This window comes from Antrostomus carolinensis, unplaced genomic scaffold (assembly GCF_000700745.2).
Source record: "Antrostomus carolinensis isolate BGI_N321 unplaced genomic scaffold, ASM70074v2 scaffold17260, whole genome shotgun sequence".
Taxonomy (NCBI): domain Eukaryota; kingdom Metazoa; phylum Chordata; class Aves; order Caprimulgiformes; family Caprimulgidae; genus Antrostomus; species Antrostomus carolinensis.
In genome coordinates, this window is record NW_010289273.1 from 39,909 (window position 1) to 57,330 (window position 17,422).

Genomic DNA, 17,422 nt, shown 5'->3' on the forward strand with positions numbered 1-17,422 from the left:
GCAGAGCTAATGGGTACCTACGGGTCACCCTTTGTGTTCACCACAATAGATACCCTGTAAAAAACTCAGCCCCACATGGGAAATGTCCACAGGATTGAACTGAGTGAGGAGTGTCCGTAGGTGCCTCTAGACAACAGGTCTGGCTTGCAGAGTGCACCAGCTGAAGACACATGAGATGAGGAACACCCCGTGCAGGCACACCAAGGCAACCCCTGCAAAACCCTGGGGCTCTGCCCTCCTCTCAAACTGGTCTGCAAATCCAGTATGGACAGTAGGGAGCACGACTTGGGCTCTCAGACACTGGGCTTGGTGGACCATCACACCATGGCACAGGTCTCCAAGGATGGAGGAGAACTATGAAGAAATGTGGATGGAGCAGGAGCCAACCTCCAACCAAACCCAAAGGGGATGCTCCTAAGAATGAGCAAAGCCTTTGTAGGTGGAATTAAAAAGTGCCATTTCATCATGAAAAGCTGCTCACTGACCCATAGGAGAGGAAATACTGGAATTTTCAAAGGACCTGCTGCTGTCTAAGTCTGCATGCCTGGGGATTCAGGCAAGTATCAACCTCAGGTCTCTAATCACAACCTAGGAACATGAAGCAATAACCCACCACCAACACACACGTCAGCTGAGCTCCAAGCTGCGAGGTTTAAAGCTCAGTTTTGAACCTCCCCCAAAAGCTCAGTCTGGGTGGGCTCTTGACACAGAATTTGGACCCATGCGTGTTGCATCTAAACTCGGGTTGTTTGCTCTGCGTGAACCTCTAATGTGCATGAAAATCACACTGGCAACCACATGAGGGGAAACGGGTTACCCAAAAAAACCCCATTTTTAACACTTCCCACAAAAAGCAACAGCAGGTTAAGGACTCAAAAACCATGAGATGTTCAGTTTTCAACCAATATTTGCAACAAATTCTGTAAATGACACGAACAGTCTGAGCACATCACATCCCCCGATGGGCTGGGGGCTCCCCCACTGCTGCCCAGAGCCAGGCTGCCAGGACTGGGTGTTGAAACCCACAACCAAAGAGGAAGGGACAAAATCGATGGGGAGGACTTTGCTTTGTAAATTCAAGCATCTCTGATGTTTTTATGGGACATTTGTTCAGCCCACACTGCCTCCCAGTTTGCAGACTGGGAGCAGGCAGATCCTGGGCTCGTACAGAGCTTCCAGTCCCCCTGGGATGTTCTGCTCACGAGATGTCTGTTCACATAAGTCAGCCTACGAAGCATAAATCCACATTCTCTGTTCACCAACAGACAGGGAACTGTGTTGGAGTCACAAATTTTTAACCCTTTTTACACTGGTCCAACCTTCTCTTGAGTCTCAGTTTAGGAGGGAATAAGAGGTCCATGAATTAACACTGTCTGTGCCCTATTAGGTGAAGGCCTGAAGATAAACAAATCAGGAGGGAAAAAAAAACCAACAACAAAAACAACCCAACAAAAAACCCCCCAATAAAACAAAATCAAAAGCAGGTTGATTTCTCATGAAAGGGGCTGCACCACCAGGTTGTTCTACGGCTTGAGATTGAGATGAGATGGTAGCGAAGCAGGCGAAGTAAAGGCGGACACGTCACACAGCAACACAGCAGGAGAAGGTGGAGAGCAACAAGACCTGGAAGAAAACAAGGCTGGAAAATGAATGAACAGAAGAGGAAATTATATATCTGTATCTACATACAAAACAAAATCAAAATCATTCCAGTAATTCATCATTGGAAAAGGGAGGAGAAAAATAAATCACTGTAACCAAATCACAGTCCCAAGGGTTAAAATCATCCGGATTACAGGAAAGAATCATTATTTTTTTTTCCCATTAGCTGAACATTTCAGAGAGGTTACTGCTAGAGATCCTGGGGGGACAGGACGGGGAGGGGAAGGGCTCTCCTCTCCACCCCACTGCGCTGAGGAGAGCTGCTCCCTCTGAACAGCAGCTCTGTGTTGACAAAACAAGGCTGCAGACAGGTACAAAGAAGCGTTTTAAAAGCTGCGGTGCCATTTAGTGCTTTCTCAACTACAAAGCTCGTCCCAAGGAGTTCCTTGGCCATGCAGGATGTTAATCTTTTCCAGGCCACTAAACCCAAGCTGCAGATCTCGGCTGTTAGGTGGAGGGGTGTGTGCAGTGGGAAGGAAAGCTATAAAGACCAGCACGAGTTATCACTGAAGTGATTTTCTTTGATTGGAAGAAAGGGGTTGTTTTTTATTGGACTCATTCATTATTTAGCAGCAAGAAAGACAGCGAGTGTCAGGAAAAGGAAGAGGAATTTCCCCAAAAAGTCCATAAAAATGAAGAGTAAAGTTATACAAGGAAGAAAAAAACAACCTATATTTGGGAGAGCAGGCGTTCTTCTCTATGGGTGGAAGCAGCCTTACATCTCAAGAAGGTCCAAAGAAGGAATTTGAAAAAGAAAAGCCTTTTAAGCCATTTCAGGCAGCTCTGCTATTTATTGAGGCTAGAAATATTCCTCAGCCCCCTAACCACACTCCTACAGCAGATCCAGCACACGCCACAGCAGAATCTCGCCAGCGTGAGCAGAACATGGGGTCAACCAGGAAAGCCATGGTTTTAGAGGCTGTATCCCTGGAATTGTGCAGGAAAAGCCAAGTTTTCCACCCAGAAATCCCAGTGCTCGCTGGGGAGCTGCAGGAGGCGGGTAAGCCTGCAGCCACACACCCAGAGGAAGGGGTGTGCACCCCAAGGACTCTCCACCCGATGGTGGTCTCCTTCCCAAAGCTGCTGGCATCTTCCTGAGATGTGCCAGGATTTATCCCTGCAGCTGCAGAGCTCCACTGGGATACGGGAACCAGCATCCAAGGTTGTCCCTGCAGCCCTCTCTGCTGTGGTTTTCCGTGCAAAACAGAGTCCAAGACTTATCCATGGGGTTTCCAAAGAACTGCCCCTGCTCTTTCACCCTAGGGATGGGTCTGAGATGGGAGACCAGAGGCACAGCTTGACCTCTCTGGACACAGACCCTCTCCCCCAGCCTGGTCGGGACCCCTGCGTGGTGCTGGCAGCCCCCTCCTGCCACGTGCCAGCAGAGGGAACTCGCACTCCGCCGCTCCGCCACACGTGCCAAAATCATGGAGATTATCTCCTGTTTTCTGATTCATGTTTCTGAGCGTCTGTGAGCTCAGATGTCTGCATGGGGCGTGGAGTCAGAGTCAGGTATAAATGGTCAAGGCAGAAAATTTCCAGGATATAAGTCATGTAATATCTCTTACTATAAGGCAACAGGACAAGAAGCCTGAAAAACAGCTTTATCTGGAGCTAAGCCTACAGGTGTGTCACTCAGGATGCAGCACTGGGGACCTAAAAGAATTATTTTCCATCCATAGCTCTGACCCTCACAATGATTTACGGTGGGTAAATGGAAAATGGGAGAAAGAGCCGAAAATACCAACAGAAACAGAGCAAGTTCATCCAGCTGCACCAAGAGATGAAAGGCAGGATGCCTGGTTGGCACCTATGGGGCTGGCACGTAGGCAAGCGATTTCAGGCAAGCGTTTCCAGAACGTGTTAGTGGGTTACTGAGAAGGATTATTAGAAATGGTCTTAAACCTGGGGGAAAAAGCTGACCCCACAGCATGGAAGTGAGTTATTGGGTTTGCTCAACCTCAAATAGCACAGCCTGAGCTCGGAGGAGAAAAATGAGAGGGAGATGCGGACTAAATAAACTCAAATTTAAAAAGCAGCCAAGCCAAGCTGAGCAGGGTGCTGGTGAATGTTAATTCTCTGGTGCGACGCTGGAACTGCCTCTCCGTGCCCTGTGGAGTCCTCCTGAGCTCCAGGACACACGGTCTCTCCACCCACACCACCTGCATGGGCCAATTCCCAGGTTACCAGAGCAGAAAGCAAACGTGCCCGCCCCTAAACACTGCCCACTGAGCCATCCCTGTGCACAGCACGCTGCTCCGGTGCCACGGGCTGTGACCCCCAGCCAAATCCCCCTGCAGGTCAGGACCCCTTGCCCTGCTCCCTGCCATCACCCCCCTTCCCAAACACTGGACCAGGCTCAGCCCCCCTCGGGCAGCAAGACCTGTGTGCCTGGTGCAGCGCCCGCTCCTCTCCCTACACCCGTCCTGCTCTGATAAAAGCCCTGAGCTGACACAGGGGAATTTTTGCCAATACTGATAAAGCAACAAAAACCTGTTAACAGGCCCAGGAGCCCAGCTGGGCTGGGAAAAACAGACTTGCCCTGGGAAAAGGCACCCGTCAGCAGGCAATGAGTGGGGCTGACATTAAAAAAGGACAGTCTCTGGCAGCAGCATCCTCTCCTGGGCCCTGTTATCTGCCTGTAAATCTGCTCCTCCCTGTCCTCGGCTGGCACATCCCAGCTCCATGCTGGATCCCAGCGCTGCACGATACCCCCAGGGCTGGAGCAAGGGACTGACGGCACCGGAGGAACGTGCTGTTCTCTCATGCTGGCCAGTGTGTCCTGTGCAAGCAAACCCAGCAGGGACACCATCTCACCCACACCTGGGCCAACAGGCTGCACCAGTTCAGCCTTCAAACCAGCTGTCACCAGCCTTTCCTCAGCCCTGTCCCCAGCCAGGCGACCTGCATGGCATCCTTCTCCTCCCACCCAATTCCCAAAGCAGAGAAAGTCAAATCCATGCTCTTCTTTATCCCCAGCTTGGCACTGGCTGTGCACGCTGCAGAGGTCGGGCTGGGTTTGGCATCCTCCTGCCAACCAGTGGCACCAGCACAAAGCTGTGCCGCCCTCTCCAGACCCGCTTCCAGCTCTTGGCGTGAGGAAGCCAGGCTGGAAAACAGTCCTTCAGGGGTTGGGAAGAAACAGAGAAGTGCCTGCTGAAACTCTGCAAGAGAGAACATGCCCGGAGGAAAACCAGGGCAAGAACATCAGACTGGCAGGCGGCCCTCTCGCCCGGGGCCCATCTCCTGGTTTGCTCTGCTGCCCTCACAGCACAAATGCGTCTCTCCCAGGGCATGTCGAGCCCGTCCTTTGCCTCGCCCGGAGAGCACCAAGCCCTCCGGTGTGTGGTGCGGTGCGGGCGTGTGTGCGGACACCCTCCTCATCCTCCTCCACACTAAGCTGTTTTGCAGCCCGCTGTGCCCTGCCTCGGCACTGCACCCGCCTCTCTCTCCTCTCCTCTCCCAGATTAATGCCGTGACATTTTGAAACCTCTCAGCTCATTAGGCAGTTGCATAACGCACCCAGCTCTAACACCATTTAGAGAGCTAACCTAATTAATGGTGCCAGCTGCCAGCGTGTGCCACATCGGGGAGGGGACGGGGAGGGTGGGCTTGCTTGCAAATACAGCCACCAAACATCATCCACCTCAGCCAGCTGTCCCCAAAGCAGCCAGGCAGGGTGACATGCTACTAAGGACATCCCACCACTTGGTCGGTGTGGATGGGCATCCTTAAACCCAGGAGCACCCTAACACAAAGGGGCTTCACCCAGTAAATACCGCTTGCTCCATCCGGGGCTGCGGCAGAGACCCAGCCTTGCTGCTGTTGCATGCAAGGAGGAGATGAGCCACTCATCCCTTACCTTCTCTCATTGCCAAAGAGGCGGGCCACTTCTTCTCTCCCAGGGCTACGGGCCCGGGTTCTCCGCTCTAGCCGCTTCCTCTCCACCTGGAAGGCCTCACGATTACTGATCCTAATGGCCTTGGGAACGTCGGCCAGGGTGGTGTACTGCCGGCTGGCTTTAAAAGAAAGGGGACGCCCCGATTTTTCAGCTCCCCTTCCTACATCTTTGTTGCTGGAGTCCTTGTGCATGGGGCAACTGCTCTTCGAGTCCAAGGAGTTCAGAGAGAAGCTGTGAATCATTCGGTCGCCTGATCGGGTACCTGGGGAAGGAAAGGGCCGGGCATGCTCCTGCGAGGGTGATTTGGGATAACTGTACCTGTTGTTTGGGGTGCTGGGGCTGGGTGGGCTCGGCGGGGGTGGCAGCTGCTGCTCTTCCAGCTTCGAGTCTTGCTTGGTCTTCTCCAAGGAAAAGTACCCGCTCTCGACACGCGTCTTCCGACCACAGTCTATCCGGTCTCCATTCATGGAGCTCTCATCTAAGGGACAGAAAAGTCACCACGCTTGGTTTAAAGTCTGAGTTCTGCTTTTAACAAAAACCACCCTGATTCTACCCAGGATGGAAGCAGGAAACTAGCAGAGATGGCCTGGGTCCCAGCCCTATGCTGTGCCACATCTTGCACCCTTGGCTTTTCCATCCATCATGCCCATGGAGATGGTGGGATGGTCTGCAGGTCACTGGGGATGCTGATCCAACCTTTGAGCGTCAGGTTTGCACAGTCAAAAGACCTAAACCTTCAAACCAAGAAATGGACGGCTGTGGTCACCACTCTGCACCCATTTCCATCCCTGTGCTTCCCCACCCAGCATTGACTGCAGCTCTGCAGGTGGAAGGTGATGGACACCTCACTCCTGGCAGCAGGGAGCAGGCAGAAAGCATCCCCCACACAAGTGGGCAGATAAAGGACATGGCCACAGAGTGTGGGACCCGTCCACAGCCCCAGCAGGAAGAGTCCCCAGCCCCTATTGTTCCAGGGAAAACAATGCTGCAGCCCCGGCGCCTTCCAGGGACTCATCAGCAAGATCAAATGTGAACAGGGCTCTGATGCAGGGGACGGAGGAGGAAGTGGTGCTGAGGGCTTGGCAGCCCCAGCAGTCAGGCTGAGCGCAGCGTGGCCCCACACCCTCCGGGTGCCCCAGGTGGGGATGTGGAAGGGCTAGAAAAGGCATTTTCCCCCTTGTTTTACCCCCAACACAAGGGCAACACCGCCTGCGATGCCAGGCAGCCCTGTCCTCCTGCCAGAGCAGGATTGGGCCCCATGCTGTGTGGTTTTCCAGCATGTGATGCAATTCTTTTCCTTCCTGAACTCCAGCCCATAAGGTCTCGCTTGGGTCCCTGCACAACACAGCAGGGATGGGGACTGCCTCTCTCTCCTCACTGGGATGCTCCAGGAATCAAACCCATAGAAAACTTTTCCCTGTATGGTGTTTTTTTGCCAGCTCAGCTGCCTGAACCAGGTCACTGCAGCATCACGTCAGTGCTGGCACCACCGTCCCTCACCTTCCTTGCTGTCCAGCACAGGATCCTTCAGGGAGCTGGCAGCCCCGGCCTGGCCTTGCACCGGGCTCTGTGCTGGGCTGATGCCGCTGCCTCCATCTGCTTGGTCTTTGCCCCTCATTTCCTCCTGCCAAAGCGTGGACTTGGTGGCAGGGACCTTCTCCGCACTGGGGATGTTGCTGCTGGTCACGGCCATCTTAGCAGGACCGGGCTCCTAAAGAGAACAGGAGAGACAGCAGAGTTAGAGGGGTTTACCCCAGCTTTGCACCCAGGGTTCCTCCATGGGGCTGTCCCCAGAGGTGTGGGTCCCACATGGCTTGGGTGCTGCCCATGATGCATGCCACGATAGGATGGGGACAGGGATGGGGCTGCTCAGCCATGTGCCACTGTCACATTCCCAAGGGGACAAGCTCGCAGGTGGAAACCCTGCCCCAGGGCAGCGCTTCAGGGTGACAGGTCAAGACTTTCCTTGGCTAAATGGACCATTGTTGCTCTAGAGTGAGAGAGGAAACATCCCTCACTGTCCCTCCCTGGGGAGGGCTTCTGAAATCAGCCGCACCTCCCAAAGATCCAGAGCAAAGGCGAACCGACAAACGAAGGAGACCTTCAGCTGGGTGCTGCGTCAGCAGAGGGTCTCACTGGCTTTGTTTTCAGATAGGAACTGCCCCTCCCAGTGAGGCACACAGGACACTGTGGCCACCAACACGTAACTCCTTGGGAAAATCTCATCTTGTGCTTGTGCAGCCCGGCCCTGAGCAGAGCAAAGCCCCAGCTCTTCCCTGTGTGGCTCTGCTTACACTTCAGCACAGCAGCTCTTCCCAAAAGCCATCCAGGGCTGTGCACCCAAATTCACCTGCAACACTGCAGACCCCGTAGAGAAATGGGTCTGTCGAGTCCTCACTTATGGGGAACCTGGAAATGCTCCCCTCCTCCCTGCCAAAACCCAGTTTGGGGTGACAGCGCATCCTCTGTAATTGATGCAAATAAACAATACAGCATCCCCCACTTCCCTCTGCATGTCCGGAGTCCCCTTGTATGTCCCCCAGTCTCTTTGCATGTCCTCAGTCCCTCTGCATGTCCCCTAGTCCCTCTGCATGTCCCCTAGTCCTTCTGTGTAGTTTCTGCAGGCTGGGTCACGGGCAGTCGTTGCCTTTCATAAATACAGACCAACACCAGGCTTCTCTCCTGGGTCCCATTTGCCTGGACTGAATTATCTTAGTGCTATAACTATTGTCAAAAACCCAAAGAAATCAAATTAAAGGACATGGGATGGAGAACAGAATGAATTCCCTGCCACCAGCAGCTGTGGTGTGTGTTTGTCACAGCTGGCTTGCTACAGGCCACTGATAAAAAGGATAAAACTCAACCGGTGCTGTACTCCTCCTGGGTGCTTTGGTTACCTAACAGGCTGCTGCTTATAAAAAGGAAACACAACATCACATTGAGCTTTATGCTATTTAAAAACAATACTCATCATTGTAAATGCTTCTCTAGCTAACGAGTGGCTCTGGAGTCCATCAGATAGTCCACCAGATCCATTTTGGTGGCCGCAGCCTGGCCACTCCAGGTTCGGCGCACGCCCCAGAAGAGGCAGCAGCTTTCACAGCTTGGGAAGGGTTTGGCTTTGTTCACTAGCAGATGTTTTGCTGTTGTCATATTAAGCTTCTCTATTAACAGATTATTTTCCTTAAAGTGACCAATAAATCAAAGACAATTAACCCTCCCTCCAAAGTATTTGGACTGTGGGAAGTTTCCTGGCTGCTTGTTCCCTTTCCACAGAGCACAGGGAATCCAGGAGTGTCCGAGCAGGCAGCCACGGGCTGGGGACATGGGCTTGCAAAGATCATCCTCTCTGTCCCCACTCCCATGTTTTATCCCTGCACCTCCAAACTGCCATTTGCAGGGCTGAGCTGGGGGATCTCTCCCAGGGAGCAGGTCCTGGCTTCATGTGCAGCCACAACAAGCAGCAAATGACCTCAATTTAAAAAAAAAATCCCCTTGGAAATTTCACTCTAAAGGAATGCAGTGTTGGAGGTAAACGATCCAGAGTTCATGGGCATCCTGCTCGAGGGGATGCTGCTTCAGCAGGGGGCTGGACCAGACGATCTCCAAGGGCCCTTCCAACCTCAACCACTCTCTCTTTCATTGATCCAAAAACCCAAAATTAATCACCAGCTAAGGATATATATTTTTATATATTCCTTACACAACCCCCATATAATTATTTGTAGAAATGTATTTAATTAGACAGAGCTATGAGGACCAAAAAGCAGCCTATAAGCAAGCAGAGAAATTAACTCTTTGCCACTCAGTGGTATCAACAGCTCCAAAAATTGGCAAAACTGGCCTGCAGTTGCATTAAGTATGTCTGGGCACGCTCTGCTTACCTGAGCCTGCCACACCCCTGTGCAAACCTGTCCTGCAACAGAGAGCAGTGCCTCAAATCCCAGACTTCAGCCCCAAATCCTGTTGTGATTTCCCAGGGACAGCAGGCAGGCAAAGGCAGCAAGCCCAGTCTCTCCTGCTGCCTGCAACACTTTGCCAGAGCACAGCAAAAGCTGCAAGAGAGATCTGTCCTTTTTCTTTGATATCTAACAATCCCTGTCCAAAAATCTGCAGCTGGAGCAATATTCCCACCTTCACCTGCATTGTTCCCACCCCGGTGATTTTGCAGGGGGAAGATGCAAAATGATGGAGGGAGCTGAAAATGGCCCTGATGCTCCAGGAGCTCCTGGCTGCAGCCAACTTCTGCTGTAGCACAGATAAGGAAAAACTACATGGGAGTAAGAAAAAGCAGAAACATCCATTGTCTGATTATTTTTTTTAAATCACAAAGGTGTCTGTTACTCCCTGAGCAGCTCTCAGACATGATCTGCTGCTGGATTAGCAGGCGGTTGTCTTTAGAAAGAAATCAGGTTTTCTCTGCCGGCACACAGAGAACAAGCTGAACAGCAGCCAACTTCAGGAGAAGCCATTTCACAGAGGGGGATTTGGTGCTGATTCTCTCCTCAGCATCCTCTCTCCTTCCCTGGGCCAGTCACCTGCATCAGAATGATTCGGGAGGCAGAGGAAAGATGATGCTTCTGCCTTTGCAGGTTGCTCCTGAGCGCCAGAGACACAGCGCAGCATCCGTCTGGCAGCAGGTCCCACATGGATGGTGGTTTTACAGAAGTGAATTTGAGTTTTTTTCTGGAGCAATAGAATGGAGAAGATGGAAGGAGGGATGGGGCTTGGAGTGGGGTGGTCTGCCTCAAGCCAAGAGGGGGAAAAGTGCCACCAGACTCCGTGCTCACCCCATCCCCAAGCACCTGGGAGCCTGTCCACCCACGGGGAGCCAGCATCTTTCCCGCAGCCGCTTCCCTTATTTGGTGCTCAGGAGTTCAGATCCTGTACGGTTTCCAAGAAGTTGCCATGGTGATGAAATGTAACCCAGAATGATGTTTTACTGGCTCTGTGCCCCTTCTTCTCTCCGCCCCGTCCCCCTTCTGAACCCAGCTTGGGTTTAGTGTTGCGCCAGGGATGGGGTGAGCATCCCTGCCCTGTGGCATCAGCTCGCAGGGGTGCCCCGAATGTGGCAGCCCCCTCCCTGGGGCTTGAGGATGGGCAACTCGTAACACATCAGCTCTTGGCCATAGAGGGAGGAGGCATCTTCCCTGAAGCATCACTGGAGCTGGCACTCGAGGGGCTGTGATGACCCCAGCCCTTGGCAGGAGGTGGCTCAGACTTCCAACTTGGTGTGCAAAAAAGAATTATCTTCCCCCCAAATATTTTTTCTCATTGCCCTGAATTTCTTTATCCAGTGGAGTGGTGGATCCTTGACTCAAACAAACACTCTACAAAACCCACCCATGGCCGGGTTTGCACCAGGACCATCCTGGGGACTTCACCAAAGGGGATCTCAAAACCAGTGCTCAGGGGAGCCCCGATGCTGTTTTCAGTCCCCCAGTGTCACAGCCCAGCTCGGCCGGAGGAGCCCTCCCAGCCGGTCCCCCACGGTGGTGGGACGCACGCCCAGAGGTCAGGCGGCCTCAGGGACATGGCTGTTCTCAGCCCCAGCGAGGGACGAGGGGTCACGTTCCCCATCTGTGGGATTCTCCCCCACTCTGGCCACGTGGGAGCCAGGCAGGAACGAGTGAGTCACGGCCGGCCCCGCTTTTTACCATTTATAGTCAAAGTGAGCACGAAGCCATTGCCGGGTCCCTGGAGAGCCCGGCTCCAGCCCCCGGAGCTCCCAGCCTGGCCCTGGCCTTTACTATTTTCCTTTCATTCCCATTATCTCTGGGGTCATCTCAAAGCGGGTAACCGGAGCCCGATGGAATTTCATCCTGTTTCTGCCAAAACGGCCCCTGAACAGCCAGCACCTCTCCCCAGTCTCCCACAGGGACCACGCGGCTTTGCGGCCACTCCTGGGACAGCGTCTGCAGCGCTGGTGACACGAGACAGTGCCCGGGGGGCAAAATGTTGCCCCAAAACAGCCAGGAAAGCAGCAGCAACAGTGTGTCACCCTGGGAAGTGATGATGAGGAATTAATTCATGCTGTCCTGCTGCTCTGGCTCTTGCTCTCCACACAGGCAGCATGAGAGGGCTGGCAGCCTGTGGGTCTGGTTGGTTTGGGAGGATCTTCACCGGGAGCAAAGCAATGCCGTGGCCCTGAGAGGGAGGCAAGGGACTGGGTGACAGTTTGTGTTCCACTGGGGTTACCTGGGGAGTTGGGGGCTCTACCTTCCTCTTCTTCTTCTGATTCTGCTTGTTTGTCCTCGGATAGACTATCAGCATCTCCAACCACCTGCAAGCAGAGAAAGCAAAAGGTGAGGTCTGTGCTGAAGGGCAGCGGGCAGGGACGGGAGAGACTCCACCATGAGGTGTAATGCAGATTCCCACAGGCTGGGGACCCCAAAGCTGTTCCCCTCCACAGGTGGCTCTGACCACACTGCCTGGGGAGACCCTACCCCATACTGCCTCCAGGGCAAGCTGTCCGTGAGCTCCAGAGATGGAGCATCCACGTTTCACCCCTAACCCAAAGCCTTCAAGGGGGTTTGTAACCTGGTCGTGAGCACAACCCTGAGCTGGAGCCGGGCACACAGAGGAGCTCAGCTTCTCCATCCTGGTCAGGGTCAACATGGTAAATAGTACCCAGAAATCACCCCAACCAGCTCCTGGGAGAAAAATGAGGCAGGACAAGAGGGGAGGAGGGATGACCCCAGGGTGCTTTGGCTCAAACCCCACTCACTGCAAGAGCAAGGCCACAGCCAAGACTGACATGGGACAAGGATTCAAGGATCCTGAAAGACAGCTGAGAGGGACAGAGCCTCCAGCAGGACCTTCCCCTTCAGCGATGCCAGCGCTGGCACACTGCACACAAAGCACTTTTGTCCAGGAAAGAGCAGCATGAACTTGGCATTGAGAACTCCATCCCTGTCACAAGTCACTTGTTTTGGGGACCCTCCTGTGTCCTCCCACTGCAGCCTGATGACTTGTCCCTACATCTCTGAACTCCACAGGGATCCATGGACCACTGGGAAACATTCCTGCTTCAGATGTCCCTGTTTCCATCTCCTGTTCCCCCCACTTCACACACTGCTGCTGTAAAGCATTTTGAGATGACCACATCAAGTGGGTTCTGGTTAAGCAATAAATACCAGAAGCATGCAACGAACGTAAAACAAATTCTCCCCCAGCCGGGGAAATCTTCCTGTCATGCTGCAACTGCAAATGAAACCCGCCTGGCTCAGACCCAGAGTGGGACTGTTTCAGGATGATTAATGTTTGCAGTCAGGAGCAAACGCGCTGCTTCAAAATCCAGCGCCAGGCCAATGAACAATAAATCAGCCCCACCTTGCTCTGCAATGCCTCTCCCTCCCGTATGGTGGGCAGGACTGGCAACATAAGGCTGAGCTGCAAACCAGAGTGTGGGGAGAGGGACAGGAGAGCAGGGCATGGGGGTTGGCCATCTTTTAGGGCATAACCATTGCTCCTGCCTTGGCTGGAGGAGAGGAGCTGGCTCCCTTGTGCTATGATTCCCCTGTGCCTCCACACCCTGGCTCTGCAGCTGCTGCAACTCCTTCAACTGGGGCCAAGGGGGTGGCCGTGCCACTGGAGGACAGGTCTGCCAGCCCGAGGAGGTGCATGGAGCAGGGATCACCCACACTCACGTGTCCCAGTAGAGCAGGGAAGTTTCAACATGTGAAAACATGTATCTGATCAAAATCCCAAGCTCTTGGTAGAAAAACACCTATTTGAACCAGTATTGACCAAAATGGGAGATGTCACAACCAAAGAAAATGGAAATAAACAATCTCAACACAAAGCACTGACCGTGCTGCTGCCAGGGCTTGGGCAAGCAGGAGACACTGTGCCTCAGGAAGGGTGGGAAAGAAGGTGAGCTCAGGAAGGTGAGTGCTTCATCCCTTCAACTTTCTGCTCTAGTTTCAAATGACAGTAAATTTTGGGAGGGAGGCACCAAGCTCCAGCCACCCCACGTGGGAAACACTCGCAGGTGAGCAGCAGCACCGCCACATCTGTCGCTGCGTGCCAGCAGCTCAGCTCTCCTGCGGCTCTGCACCCTCACCACCACCAGCTTCAACCCAAGCCAGCATGTGAGCTATGGACAAGGATGTTTCTAGGTCACCATCCAACACCTGGAATTGGGAAATTTACTGCTATTTGCTCATTTTAGTGGCCTAATCTTCAGTGTTGCTGAGCAACTGCGTCCCAGTGGCAGGCGCTCCTGTGAGCGATGGTATTTTAATCATCCTCAGAAGGTCAGATGCTCACTGGGACCAGGGGGGTGGGCTGCATCTGCCCCCCCATGCCAGCCTGCTCACAGGGAGTGAGTGGGGCGAGGCAGGTGCTGCAAAGGTGAGTCTGAATGGGGACGGGGTAAATGCAGAGCGGGCAGCCCCAGGAGGCCACGTCTGCGCAGGGACAAGGACCAGAGGATGTATGGTGCCTGGGGTCAGACACACCAGCCCCGGGACTATGGGACCTGTCAATGGTGTGGGGACAGGACCTGTGCCAGCGGGCTGGGTGCCTGGTCAGATGCTGTCCTAAAAGCACTATGGGGTCACCCCAGTACCCATCCGCTTCAACCCCACCCTGGTATTCACCCTGTGGCCAAGCCTCTTCCCCTGGCCAGTAAATAGCTGCTTTCTGCTGGGGCTGAAGCTGCCACGGCCAGCCCAGGAGCACCTCAGCATCCAATGCATCCTCTGAGCACCCCACAAACGCTCCAGTGTAGCTCAGCTTGCTCCTGGCAGTAAACACCGCTGGGAGTGGTGTTCTGGAGCAGGATATTACCCAATGGCAGACAACAAAACTGACCTGAAAACACTGGCCTTCACAAGGAACGAGTAATTCATGAGCATCTCAGCTCCAGGGCTTGGCCAAGGCTCCCAGCAGAGGCTGAGCTTCCTTAAGCACTGGTTCTGAGAGGTGTCCAGCACTTTGGGAAGCCTCAGGCTCCAGCCTGGCAGAGTCAAGCACAGGCACGAGGCATGGAGGAAGGACTTAAATCATCCGCTACTGCAGAGGTGAAGTCAGTGCTCACGCTCACACCATAAATCTGGTGGCTCAGGAGGTGCTCAGGTCCCTGCTCTGCTACAGAGCACCATGGCAGGGGAGCAGGGAAGGGGAAGGAAACCCCATCCTTGCCAAAAAGGCAGAGAAGTTTGGAGCTGACCCTGCAGCTACACCTGGCCCCCAGGACTGGCCCTGCAGCAGGCTGTGATTGTCACCTGGGGATGAGCCTGGGCATGCACTGCCACAGCACCCAGCCTTGGGCAAGGTCCTACCTGCTCTCTTCTTCCTCCCAGCTAAGGAAATTGCCCCATGATGGTTTGACCCCAGTCCTGCACTCACCCACTGATGATCTCCTTGTTCTCGGCCCGGATGAAATGCTCCTTCTCCGGTGTCAGGATGCACAAGGAGAATTTCTGCCCCGTCCGGCTCTCCCCATCCACCACATCCGTGCACTGGTTCATGTTGATGGTGCCTTGTGGGAGGGTCGTTGGCTGCAAGGAGAAGGAGAAAGGAGTTAGGGTTTAAGGAGAGAAGAGCAGATGAGTGCAGAGCTCAGCCCTAAAACCTCTCCTGGTGGACACCAGGATCCTACACACCAAGATGCTCTGCCCACAAGTACCCAGACCCATCTGTGTGCGGTGCCAGCCCACAGCAAAGCCCTGTGCCACACATATGGGGACATAGACCAGCAGGCGTGACTCCTGCCAGCCCAGTTCAGCCCAGTACTGCCAGTAAGACACTTTAAGCTGAACACTCAGTGAAGGATGGTCGTCCTGTCACAGCATGGGAACAGCAAGGCAAGGCACCGACTGGCCAGCTTTGCGTTTGCAGCTGCAAACCATCTGGGGTGGTACCTGGGGACAGGGGGTGGCAAAGCAGCCTGGCCCCACTGCCCTCAGTGCAGGACGGCTCAGGCACTACAGACAGACAGACAGACAGACAGACACATGTGCCAGGTTTTTACCATTAAAGTTAAGAAAACATGGAGTTTGCCAGGGAGGGACCACAGCATGGAAGGGACCTTGTTTGTCTGATGGGCTTTGCAAACACAATGTCATCTCCCAGCCCCCTTGTTCCAAGCAGACACAATGGAGTGGGATGGGCAGTGGCCCCCCTGGCCTGAGGGGACACGGAGGGACCCAAAAGGGTGTCAGGACTGACGAGAGCTGACAAGTCCATCTGGAGTGGCGCTGGCTCATCCGATTACAGCACAGCCACTCGCTCCCAGTGCATGGTGCCTGCAGCTCTCCTCCTCAAGCAGCGATGCCATGTCTCCCCCATCCCCAGCCTGACTGTGCCCCACCAGCTTCGGTGACACTGAGGTCCTCCCGACATACTGGCACAAACCTGCACCTGGGGCATAAATGACTGGGCGGAGGGACCCTTCCAAGCTGCCAACAGGACCAAAAGAGCACCCAAAGCAGCCCACAGCCACCTCCTTGACCTGCCAAAGGCTCCAGATGGCTGGGCCAACGGGGAAACGGATTTTGGCAGATGCTGTTAAGGTTTTTACCATGGAAACTGGCTCCCTGCCAGTAAAACCCCTTCAAAAGCAGCCTGCACCAAGCAAAGAAGGGGCGACTGGGGAGAGGTTGATGGCCCAGCCTACAACCCCAGGAAACTCAGATCAGCCCTCCAAGGCTCCCAGTTTACCCATCTGTAGGAAATAGAACCCTTCTCCAGAAAAAAAAAGCCTTCCCTGCAGCAGTGTCCCCAGGTGGGAGCATCCTATGACAGCCCAGGGGTGGCACAGAGCCCATCACGGGTGCTGCAGCATCAGCACCCACCGTGGGCAGACAAACAAAACTAATCATTCATCAGGGACACCAAAATCTCCTCTTTTTCTCTGTGGAAACCAGCATCAGCATCCACAGACCCCATGGGATGGATGGAGGGAGGGAGGGAAAGCAAAGCCGAGCCCAGATCCCCAGCATGGTACATGCACAGCTGCCCTCCCTGCATCCTAAGAGGACTTCTTGTCTTAGACAACAAAAATAAAACCTCATTTTCCGGGAGCTATAAAAACCCAACGGAAAAACTTTCTCCTGCTCCAAGCAGAGTCTTAGAAACCTTTTTGGCTCACTGGCCTTGGGCACAGCCAAGGCCTCCAGGACTGTAAGGTCTGGATCCAACCTCCTTCCCCATCCAGAGCATTTTTGTACCGGGGAACACAACCAGGACAGGAGAAAGAGAGGATGAGGCTATCTCCAGGAGGGAGCCCAAGTCCTTCACAGGGACCCTGGGTCACTCAGTCCCTCTTGCCCCAGTCATCCCTTGACTCCTTGTGATGCTCTGCAGGGATTTGTCAGGGAGCTGGCACAGGAGGAGGGGAGGAGACATCTCCCTGCAAAACCTGCCTGCTCTCCTCCCTCATTAACCCCACGGCAGCATTCAGGGCTCACACCAGCCCCGTCCCAAGCACACCTGGAGCAGAGGAGCCAGTCTGGGGGCCCCCACACCACTGGGCCAGCCCTGTGAAGTTGTTTTGCCGTGCACCCCTCCTTGCAAGGGTGAACACTGGCATCTCGCACAGCCCAATGCACGGGACCCCATCCACCACCACACCACCAAGCTGGGTCACCAGGAGAGGGGCTGTGAGCAAAGCTGGGGCTGGGGACAGGGGGGTACCAGGGATGAACCCATAGCAGCCCCCCCCTGCATCCCTACACCTCCCGGCAGCAGATGAAACCTGACGGACCAGCATTCTCGCTCGCTGGGGTTGTAAATTCCTTTACACCATTTATTTCCTTCCTTGCAGACAGTGCAGGCACTTCGAAGCAAAGCAAAATGCAAACGGTGGCAGGTGGAAACGCGGGTGCACACACACACAAACCCCACCGAGGA

At 54.1% G+C, this 17,422-nt stretch overlaps 1 protein-coding gene across 1 annotated transcript in view; it reads right to left on the minus strand.

Moving 5' to 3' along the window:
* Positions 1-17,422, minus strand: part of MPRIP (myosin phosphatase Rho interacting protein) — a 70,802-nt gene that overhangs the window by 31,211 nt on the left and 22,169 nt on the right. The window contains exons 3-6 of the mRNA XM_029085442.1: positions 14,918-15,069; positions 11,762-11,846; positions 7,064-7,274; positions 5,882-6,041 (exon numbers count right to left, since the gene is read on the minus strand). Of these exons, the coding sequence (XP_028941275.1) occupies positions 5,882-6,041; positions 7,064-7,274; positions 11,762-11,846; positions 14,918-15,069 (608 nt within the window). The remainder of the gene's footprint in view (positions 1-5,881; positions 6,042-7,063; positions 7,275-11,761; positions 11,847-14,917; positions 15,070-17,422) is intronic.